This window comes from Petaurus breviceps, unplaced genomic scaffold (assembly GCF_028583685.1).
Source record: "Petaurus breviceps papuanus isolate PSGF00001 unplaced genomic scaffold, PetGlider_PUasm1.0 688, whole genome shotgun sequence".
In the NCBI taxonomy this organism is placed as follows: Eukaryota; Metazoa; Chordata; class Mammalia; order Diprotodontia; family Petauridae; genus Petaurus; species Petaurus breviceps.
In genome coordinates, this window is record NW_027186457.1 from 4,260,979 (window position 1) to 4,272,580 (window position 11,602).

Genomic DNA, 11,602 nt, shown 5'->3' on the forward strand with positions numbered 1-11,602 from the left:
CTAGAGGAAAAATTCATACAGAACCTAAGGCTTCCAGCTAATTGTGATTTCTTTGAAATACATATAGAGAATAGCATTTATTTAGCACTTACTATGTACCAGGTAGTGTTAAGTGCTGCGAATAAATATGCAAGCAAACTAGATGGTGTCTGTCTTCAGGAACCCATTCTGATGGGGACAGACCACATCTAAAAGGGCACTGGAAAGTGGGGAGGAGCAAAATGCATTCCTGTGTATGAACAAAGGAAGAGAAGCAACATTTTAGAACTATGGCTATGGGAGCAAAGGACCCCTCGCCTGTCATGGGAGGGATGCTATAGCTCTATCCACTCTCCAAGAAGAGGCAGGGAGGATGGTCCTAGGAGGAAATAGCCATGACCTACACAACTGTTGGGCAATCCAGAAAAAGGCAGAATTCACAAAGATCTTCAAAAACACTGGGTTTTTTTTTTTCTAAGTGCATAATAATGCACTCAGAACTCTTTTAGCTATGAGGTCCACCATTTCATCTCTTTCTTTGTTGAAAGTCATCAACTGAGTTTACTGAGAATTTTCCCCCTTCCCCAAGTGAGAGTGTATCTCCAATTTTATGATGGCAATCAATCTGAAAATAGAATTTGCTTTCTAGACACTGACTTTACAGCCTAGAATGCAAAGTATAAGATACTTGTCAGGTATGCAGAGAGTAGAATGTGTAAGTGATTATGGGACAACCATTACAGTGAGAAAACTTTGAAGGAGGAGATTCTGATATTGGTGATTTTATTAGTTTCACAGCTATAAAGTATTTGTTCTTGAGCTTTCTAGATCTTTAATATAAAAAAATTAATCTGTGCTTATTTCCAGAAATTTATTTTTGCTAAAATATGGGTGAAGATAAGTTCCCTCCACTGCTTGTAGGTAAAGTGGAAGTCTGTGAGAGTTTGGTACGTTGGTAGGAATGGAAATGCAAGAGGATTGGCATATGACTTTTGACCCAGGATGTTAGCATAGGCAAACACAGCAAACATGTTTTTTGACTTTTGTTTGCAAGGGACTGAATATAATCCTTTGAGTGAAGACCATCAAGATTAGTTGTGAAAAAAATGTGCTGATGAAGCAGTGGATTTTTATATCCCTTCACCTTTGGTCCACAATTTAGAAGAATCAAATTACTAGAGAATGCTGGATGAGATAAAGGTAGGAAATAAATAGAACTTGACCCTCTAGCTTTGAGAATATTTTTTTTTCATGCCAATTTAGGCCCAAGGAATTAAATAACAAATTTTGGTATGTCTAATTTGGAAACTGAAGATAAAGTATGTAACATGTCCTGAGAGTAAGATCTAGTGAATAATAAATTGAAATCGAGTGAATGGTGGAATTCTATAGTGGAAGACTAAAAACTTTAAGCTTGGATCAGTCCTCAGTTTTCCCGTCTGTAATGTGAAGATGATAGCTTTTCTTTACATGCCTCACAAATGAACAAATATTTATTAAACACCTGTTAGGAGCTAAGCACTGTGCTATGTTCTGGGGTTACAAATAAAAAAAGAAAGGGTGAATGGAATAAACATTTATTGAGCACCTACTGTGTGCTGGGAACTAGGCTAAGCACTTTACAAATATCTCATTTGATCTGATCATCATGACAACCCTGTGAGGTAGGTGCTGTTTTATAGTTGAGGAAGTTGAGGTAGAGGTTAAATGACTCATCCAGGGTCACACAGCTAGGAAATGTCTGAGACTGGGTTTGAAATTAGATCTTGACTTCAGGACCAGCAACTTATCCATGTGCCATCTAGGTAAGGCAATTCATTCATTGCCTTCAAAGACTTTACATTCTACTAGAAGAATCTAGTCTATTCATGGATAAGTGAAGGCAGGATCATGTAGAATAAAAGCAAAATCTACTTACTCTCCCCTCCCCCCATGTACTATCTGACTAAAAAATGAAGAAAGAGATTCCACTTAAACGGAGTGTCTTGTCATCAGTAGAAGCATATTGAAAAGAATAGAAAAGAAAAATGGGATTTTCCCCACCTTGAATGACTTACACTGGGAAGGGGAGGGCGGGGAGTGTTGAATGCATAGGGAATGAGGATATAATATGTAAACAAATAAATGTTTATGTGATTATTTGAGGCAGGAGTGAACACTACCAATTAGCATGATTAGGAAAGACTTCCTATAGAAGCTGGCAAATGGGATTTTAAGAGGCAGAGGTCAGGAGGAACCCAGGCATTCTAGTCCTGGGGCAATGGGGGAGTGGAGGGGAAGGCTGTGCAAAAATATGAAAAAAGAAATTTACATGATTATTATATATTTAGGAGGAATAACAAGTTGTACATAATAGATTTGTAGTTTCATGTGCAATCATTTTTATTATACTATGCTATTGAAATGCTTGTTTTATTCTGTAAATTAAAAATAAAATAAATAAAAAATTTTTTAAAACATGGGAATGGGAGATGGAACTGATATTGGGGAACTATAAGTGGGCCAATTGACTTAGTTAATTTTTTAAAAATTCAGAACCAAACAAAATAAGCAATTTCATATACATTGTAAAACAGTAGGAAGGGCCTGTGTATGACACTTTATATTTCTTTGAAAACATATATTGTTTCCTCTCATAGAATTTAACCTCAATGAGGGCAGGGATTTTTTTTGTATTTTTTTTTTATCCCCAACACCTAGCCTAGTACCTACCACATTGTATATGCTTAATAAGTGTTTGATTACTGAATAATTGAACATAGTATAGATAAAAAGCAACAATAAAGGTGCGGGGGGAACCTGGAAACTTAATCTGAAACTAGATTGAGAAGGGCTTTGAATGCCAAATTTAGGAGGCATCACTGGCTCTCAAGTCAAAGGTTATTTCTGGTTCTGGAAAGATGACAAATATCTGGGAGAGATCATCCATGCCAAAACCTTCAGGCTAGATGTGAGTGGCTTGACGTGGTTAGTGATCTGAGGGGATCAAGATGCTTGTAACCAAATAACTAGGAAAACTGGAGTCTTCTCCAAATGCATCTATCTATCTAGAGTAAGCAGACCTTAGGCACCTGGAATTATACCAAGCAGAGGTAAACCAGATAAAGGCAAGGGAGGAGCTGGTAAAATTCCTTTGGCTCCAGGTCAATTGCTCAATGGCAGTCTTTGCTGCTTGTTTCATTCTATGCTACCCTTCCTTCCTCTGGGGTATGGGTGTCTCCTCTAATCTAATTATATCAGGGAGTTTTATGATATTACAGGAATAGATGTAGTTAGAATAATGTCATCTAGCATTGGAAACTTCTGGAAAACCTTTCTTGGGGTATGGAATCCTTTTATTCAGACACTATGTAAAACACCCTCTCTGAAACCAATTAACATTTATTTAATATAGTTTTCAGGCAGAGAACACTAGCAACTGGGACTGGGGATTGGGAAAGGTATCTTAAACTTAATTTAGGAGAAAATGAGCAATTCTATGAGGCAGAAGGAAGAAGGGAATACATTCCAGGTATTTGCATTAACCAATGAAAAGCACTAAGAAGGGAGGTGGCAGTGATGTTTGGCAGAATCACAGTGTGTGGGGGAAGAAGAATACTGCACAGTGAGATTGGAAAGATAGTTTGGGGTCAGGTTGTGAGGGATTTAAAAACCTAAACACAAGAGTTTATGCTAGAGGCAAGAGGACGCCATTTAAGTGTGACTTAGGGAATGACAGTCAAATTTATATTTTCTAAAATTGAATTTTATTTTTTTATGAGCAAAAATCCACCTTCTCTCCCTCTTACCCTCACCCCCCTCAATAGAGAAAGAAAAACAAAACCTCTGTTACAAACATACAGTTGAGCCACCACCCTCCAACCCTTATCCCCAAATATCTTCACCTGTCTATTAGGAGGTATGTACCATGTTTTATAATGAATTCTCTGGAATTGCTGTTTCTCATTACATTTGTAAGAGTTCCTCAGTCTTTCAAAATTCCTCAGTTTTTATATCACTGTCCTTGTATACATTATTCTGGTTTTTCTCATTTCACCTTCTCTCTGCATCTGTTCATCCCAGTCTTCCTAGATTTCTCTGAAATCATCCCCTTCATTCATCATTTCTTACAGTATAATAATCTTCCAGCATACCCTCCTCCCCCCACACACTTTATTCTGTCCTTCTCCCAGTTCATAGGCATCCCCTCAGTTTCCAATTCTTTGCCACCACAAAAAGAGCTACAAATATTCTTATACACCCTAAGTTAGAGTTCATTTTGTATTGAACCAAACCCTCCCTTAATTTACCCTCCTGTAATATAATGTAATGCCAAGGAAAGGCAATCTTCCCAGGTTCAAAATACCAGCATAGGTGCTCTCTATTTTATTCAGTGACAAACCAAGAACAGAGAAGATCAAAACATGACATCATTCAAAATACAGCATTTACTAAGTGTGATTAAATAATCTCCAAGTACTACCCCACCCCAGGACCTTCCAATCATTCAATCAATTACAAAGTCCCGGTTCTAAATACTACTCCACCCCTAGGCTATACCTTAATTAAGTCCACCACAAAACCCCTCTTCTCAAATGGAGATTAGTTTCCAAACATAGGTAAAGTACCTTCATTTGTCAATCACAGAGCACAATAAGGTCAAAAGTTCCCCACCCCAGGATCACAATTGAATCTACCCCAGAGTTACATCAAGTTTAAACACAGCACCTAATACCCAAATGGAGGTCTTTTCTTCATCTTGACACGAGGCAAGTTCTCAGCAATCTTAGTTCCTGGGGAGACAAGGCTTAGCAAGGCCATAAGATACATTGCCAGTCCCTTCATGAATTCATCCTCTGTCTGTAGAACAGTCCTAGAACCCCTGAACACATCAGCAAAACCCTCTCCCAGGATTTCTGTAAACATACAACCAGAAAATCCTTCTTCAGGGCTTCTGAACCAACAGAAAGGCTCCCAGACCCCTGCAACAACAGCACTGTCCCTCACCAGTGGACAGTATTCACTCTCTGTCTGCAGGACAGTCTCAGGGCTTCTTAGCGAACAGCCAGGTTCCAGGACTTCTTCAACAAAAGGACTGTCTTTCACCAGTGGACAAATCTGGCAAAACAACATCAAAACAGACAGACAAAGTACCAGCAAAACAGCCATGTCTCCTCAGTCCTTGGCAGCTCAGGGGGCAGGTCTCAAAAGTCCAGGGCAATTCAAAGCAGCCACCAGCAATTCTCTTAGTCTCTCTCTCTCCACGAGGTGCTGCTTCCAAAAAGATCTTCCACCTCTCTCTAGTGTCTCTCCAAATCTACATCACCAGCTCCTCCCAGTTCAGGACTTTCTTTTCACATCAACAAGCCCATCCCACAGGTGGGATTAACAAACTCTGGGTTTTAACACAATCAATTTGAAAACCAAGCCAATACAGGGGAATCTTTAATTGCCATTACTATCACACCTCCCTCTTTTTTTCCTTCTCTTTACCTCTTGTTTTCCTGTTGAGTGAAATGTATTTCTTTATCTAACTCTATTTACATATATATATATATATATATATATATATATATATGTATATATATACACATGCATATGTGTATATATGTATCTGTGTGTATATGTATCTGTGTGTATATGTGTATGTGTAGTCTTCCCCCTTTTGATCAGTTAAATGAGAATAAGGTTCAAGTGTCAGCCACTTCCTCTACCCCTTCATCCTGGTATAGATAGACGTTAATACCCCAATTATGTGAGATATTTACCTAACATTCCAATTCCTCAACCCCCATGTCTTGCTCTTCCCCTGTCTTTCCACTATTCTTTTAAGATTGTCAAGACAACATCACTCCCAGGTCTTCTGTCTAGTTATACACCCTCAACCCCTGATGAGGATAGATTTCATCATCTCCCATATTAGAATGTACACTTTTTGTCCTTGTTTACTTTCTTATTATTGTTTGTTCATGTTTAATTTTTATGTTTTTCTTGACTCCCATGTTTGTACTTCTAAGTTTCTACACAGTTCTGGATTTTTCTTCAGGAAAACTTTGAGGTTCTTTATTTTGTTAAGGACCTATTTTCCCCTGGTAAAACTGCACTCAATTTTGCTGGATAATTTATTCATGGTTGTAAGTCTATATCCTTTACCTTCTGGAATGTCATATTCCAAACTCAATATTCATATATATATATATATACATATATATACATATCCTTTATATATATATATATCCTTTATATATAATATATCCTTTATAGTAATGACTTCTAAATCTAAATGTGATTCTAACTGTGGCTCCTCAATCCTTGAATTCTTTCTTTCTGACTACATTATTTTTTCTTTGGCCTAAAAAATCTGGATTTTGATCATAATATTTCTGAGACTTTTTTTTCCTTTTGTAGACCCTCAAAAAAAGTTTTTGGTTCTAAGAGATCTGAACTGTCTTCTTTCATGATTTCAGGCTTAAGTGAGTTAGTTTAGATTCTCTCTCTCCCTCTCTTTCTCTCTCTCTCTCTCTCCCCCTTTTTATGACTTTCCAGTAATAAGGTGATTTTTAAATTATCTCTCCTTGATCTGCTTTTCATATCAGTTGTTTTTTACTGTACAATAACTTATATTTTGTTCTGTTTTACCCCCATTCTTCTTATTTCAGTTTATATTTCTTATTGTCTCATGGAGTCATTGGCCTCTATTTGATCCATTCTAATTTTCAGGGAGTCTATTGTTTGGGAAATTTTTGTACCACTTGTGCCAAGATGTTAATTCTTTTTCCAATTCTTTCTTCCATAACTCTCATTTATTTTCCAATTTGTTCTTCTGGTTGTTCTCATTTAATTAACAAAAGCATTTTAAAAAGTTTTTTTCTTAAAATCTTAAAATCAAGAGACTGTAGTCTCTTCTAGGATTTCTAGTTGAATTTGTTTCCAAGCTATACATTTCTGAGGTATTGCTTGTAGATGTTTTGGGATCATTCCCTTCTGAGTTTGTGTCTTGGGTGTCCCTGTCACCGTAATAGCTTTATGGTGAGGTTTTTGTTTGTTTGTTTGTTTTATTTGCTTGTTCTTCTAGTCTATTTCTTGACTTTGGACTATATATTAAGTCTGGGCTCTCTGCATTTCTGGGGGAAATGTCAGGGCTGCTCCTGCTGCTCCTTTTTAAGAATATTGATTATTGTGTTGTTTTAGAGACTCAGGGTCAGCTCAGCCTGGGGACCTACAAGCTTTCAGTGTTCCCAAAGTTGTCTGATCCAGAACAAAGTTTGATCACTACCCACCTGAGCTCTGCAAGTTCCAGACCCTGGTTAAGTTTAATTCACTCTTTCCCAGATCCAGGACCTTTTCTTGCCCTGTGCTATATGGTCCTAGTCAGACTACATCCACAGTGTTCACAGACTTCTCTGTCTTCCTATGCTCCTCTGGACTAGAAAAATAACTCACTGTGATTTGTTAAAATTGGATTTCTTAGAGCTAGACTCCGTCTACTGAGTTTCCTAAATCTTTGTGAAGGAGGGGTGGGGAATAGGTATTCTTCCTGCTGCTCTGCCATCTTGCTCACTTGCCCCTTTCCTTGCTTTATGAAAGCATAACTTAGTCCCATGTCTTTTCCCCATTTGGCAATTGGGCACATTTTAGAGAAAACTTGTCAAAATGTCTAAAGGTGGGAAGGCAGGATATACAGATTTTAGAATCATTTGCAGAGAGATATAGTTACACCTATGGGAACTGATGAGGTTACCAAGACAGAGGGTACAGAAGGGAGGAGAGGGCCTACATCAGAACCTTGGAGAACACCTATAGTTGGGGGACATGACCTGAATGAGGAAACAATACAGGGGACTAAGAAGGAGCAGTGAGGCAGAAGAGAGATACAGGAAATAATCATGTCATAAAAGCTCAAAGAGGAATGAGTATCTAGGAGAAGAGGGTGATACAGCAGGAAGACTGAGAAGGATGAGGACTGAGCAAATATGATCTGATGTGGCATTTTGTTTGGGAACTTGGCATTTGCTGGGAACTTTGAATGAGATTCAGGAGAGTTATTGAGTCGGAAGCCAGATTGCAAAGGGTTGAGGATTGAGTGACAGAAGAGAAAGTGAAGATGAATATGTACAGCTTTTTCAAGATGTCTGAGAAATGGAGGAAAGCTATGGGACAACAGTGACCAAATGCAAAAGTGGCTTTAGAGAGAGAGCACTCATAGTCGATGAGATTCAGAAATGAATGTAGACCACTATAAAAAAAACCAACAAGTATTTTTCATTCCATGCTTATTTTGTTGTCCCCTTTGAGCTTCATCTACAAACTCTTAGTGTGAACTTAGTTCATCTGGATTTTAGATCATACTTTCTGCAAGTTCATTTTCCTCTCAATTGCTTTTCATGAGGCTTTGTAAGAGAATATTGTCTAGGGGCGGCCAGGTGGCTCAGTGAGTAAGAGCACCGGTTCCAGTGTCGGGATGACCTGGATCAAATCTGGGCTCAGATATTCAGCACCACACCCAGAAATAATAACTGGCCGTGTAACCTTGAGCAAGTTACTTAACCCCAATTGCTTTAAAAAAAAAAAAGAGAGAATATTGTCTATAGTTTTCCATATTCTGTTGTAAAATTTTGCACGTGAGTTTATTTTTTAAACTGATGCTACCTTTGGCTGCCTTATTTCCCCACTTGCCAAGAACACTGAGTGCTAGTAGGGGTGTTTTATGGACTCTTTCAACCTCTTTGTTCTGGTGATTGTTTCTCAGTGGTTAATCTTCTCTGGGATATGGTGATTTTTCAAAGTCTCTTCTTTTTTGCTTTTCAGAGCTACCAGGTTTACTGAGAACTGCTGTAATCACATGTCACATTGTCTCATATTATCATTTCTTTTCATTTGGCATTTTAATGTTTTACTCTAACTGATGGTCTGACTGCAAAGAGGCAGCTGATTGTACAATGACTCTGTCACCAGGAGCCAGCCATTTCCTCCCTGTTAAAATAGAATTGTAACTCCTGTGTCAGAGGCTGTGGCAACAGGCAGGCTCCAGGAGCATTTGGGAGTATTCTCAGTTCTCTGGTTTGAAGTTACTCACTACCTGACAGTACCTTTACACAGGTTCCACTTAAAGGCATTAAAGTGCTGAGAAACACCATGGTGTAGTACAGTAATGTCCAATTCGAATAGAAATGGAAACTTCCAGCTGAATATTGACTTAGAAAATCACAAATTAACGTTATCTGTATTGTATTGTATTTTTATTTATTTTGTTAAACATTTCCCAATTACATTTTAATTTGGTTCAGACTGCCCTGGACCAGGAGTTTTATGATCTGGTTCAACCTGGTTGAAACAATCTGCTAAGACGGTTTACTAGGGTGTGGCCACTGAGCATGCTACAACTTTTTAGAGCCTCAGATCAAAGTTGGGTGACCATCTGGATACCAAAAATGGATGAGCAGCCCTGAAAAGGACTCACACCAAAGGCACCAGTCCTCCTGAACATTCCATACACCTCAACCAGAGAGGAACGTCCCTTACTAGAGGAAATGCTCATTCCTAATTTATTTAGGAGCTGATAAAGCACCCTAATTTCTCCCTAGCTGTCTCTTACAATATTGAAGAGTCCCTTACATACCTGGCTAGGATAAGTCAAGGTATCTAGGAGTGAGGCTGGAAAGTCTGAATTATCTTTTCGTTTATCTTCAAGTCCCTTCTGTCTGGGGCAGTGGATAGAGTGCTGGGCCTGGAATCAGGAAGATCTAAGTTCAAATATGGTTTTAGACACTTACCAGCGAATTGCCCCAGGGCAAATCACTTAACCCTTATTTGCCTCAGTTCCTCATCTGTAAAATGGAGACACCCGGGAGAAGGGAATGGCAAACTACTCCAGTGTCTCTGCCAAGAAAATCCCATGATGGGGTCATGAAGATTCAAACATGACTGAACAGCTGAACAACACCACCTTTTGTTGTGAACAACACTACATCATTTGTAGTGAGAATGTCAAATAGATATGGTTTGATTTCAGCAGCTGCCTATCAGCTCACTGGTTATGGAATAAAGATCACTGTGTAGGTGGAAGGGCATTGTATAGAACTGAGTACCATTTGGTGCTGTTTCATGACTCAATGGGATCAACTTTCTCCTTGAGCACAGTTGGTAGACTCTCAGTCTACACTTGAAACCATTCTGTCTTGGTAGTACTTGCCAGAGTTTCTACTGCCATAGCACTAGAAAAGTCAGATTCACCTCCCTGCCCAACTGATAGGTAAGAATTGTGTGCAAGAATGGAGGTATTACTTTATTTATATTTCCTTGGTCAAGATAGTTGGGAAAACATCTGAAGGAGGGAGGTGGCTTAGATCACTGATTTGGCTTTCTCCCCTTCACCCCTCCCTCAGACAAAACCTAATAAAAATCAACCTATTTTCCCTTCAACTTTCATACAGCCCTTCAGTGGGAAAGATAATGGTTAACTAAATCAGTTTACATTGAGTTCCTAGTATGCATCTTGCTAGGTACCGACTAATCCTGATTCCTGGCTCTCTTTTGCCTTGCAGGGCAGCTGTGTTGTGGACTCTTTGTCATCCTGCTTTATAAAAACTACTGGTTTCTCTACATCCCTTATTTAACATGGCTCTACTTTGACTGGAAGACCCCAGACTTAGGAGGCAGGAGATTCAACTGGGTCAGAAATTGGACTGTTTGGAAGTACTTTAGGGAATATTTTCCAATGCATGTGAGTAAAATATATCATTTGTTAGAGGATTTGGGATGGGAGAAGACTAAGATACAGGTTCTTCAACTCATCTTAAGACTTTTTCTATTTTAAGACAGACAGTTTCTAATCTTTTTATCTGAATATCCCCAGGCAAGTCACTTAATCTCTATGGGCCTGAGTTTCCTTATATAAGGAAGTTGAATTTGACATTTTAAAAGACCCTGCCAGATAAAAGTTCCTATACTCTTATGTTCCTGAAGCACATAATTTGGAAAGCCTGTTTCTAAGGTGAATCTGTTGGTGACAAAATTTAGAAAGCTAAATATGAATAATGAAGAGGCAGTGTGGTCAGTAGGGCAGTCCTGTCAAACCCCAGTGGAGACAAAGGTCACTTATCTGTACATAAAAATTCCCATGGGCCGCATATTGGCTTAGATTTTAAATGTAGTATTACCTATGTTTTATTGTGTTTTCCCCTATTTTGCTAAACCTGGTGTTGTGGGACACAGCAAGGGGCCTTGTGGTTGGTGCCTCTGCTGCCCAGGATAAAGGGCCAAGCATGTTACAGTAAAAAAAAAAAAGCACTGGATTGGGAGTCAGGAAAACCTGGGTTCAAATCCTACCTCAGTCACCTGTGGGACCTGGAGGAAGACACTTAAGCTCTCTAAACTTCAGTTTCCTCATCTGTAAAATTAAGGGTTGGTTTTGGTCACCTCTGAGGTCCCTCCCTCTCAGCTCTGAATCTGGGATCCTAAGCTTTTAGTTCAAACTTCTGGCACAGGCTTCACTATCAGTGCCCCAAATAAGCTACATATCTCTTAGGAGGGAGTTTCTGAGCCTGTGATTCCCCTCACCTCCAGAATAAATGTGTGTGTGTGTGTGTGTGTGTGTGTGTGTGTGTGTGTGTGTGTGTGTGTGTGTGTGTGTGTGTGTGTGTGT

The 11,602-nt window shown here is 38.9% G+C and overlaps 2 protein-coding genes across 2 annotated transcripts in view; one reads left to right on the forward strand and one right to left on the reverse strand.

Annotated features, from left to right (window-relative positions):
- The window catches only part of FARSB (phenylalanyl-tRNA synthetase subunit beta), a 96,368-nt gene extending 94,456 nt beyond the window's left edge, over positions 1–1,912 (reverse strand). The window contains exon 1 of the mRNA XM_069104521.1: positions 1,908–1,912. The gene's annotated coding sequence lies outside the window, so the exon portion shown is untranslated. The remainder of the gene's footprint in view (positions 1–1,907) is intronic.
- Positions 1–11,602, forward strand: part of MOGAT1 (monoacylglycerol O-acyltransferase 1) — a 36,721-nt gene that overhangs the window by 6,233 nt on the left and 18,886 nt on the right. The window contains exon 2 of the mRNA XM_069104522.1: positions 10,503–10,681. Within this exon, the coding sequence (XP_068960623.1) occupies positions 10,503–10,681 (179 nt within the window). The remainder of the gene's footprint in view (positions 1–10,502; positions 10,682–11,602) is intronic.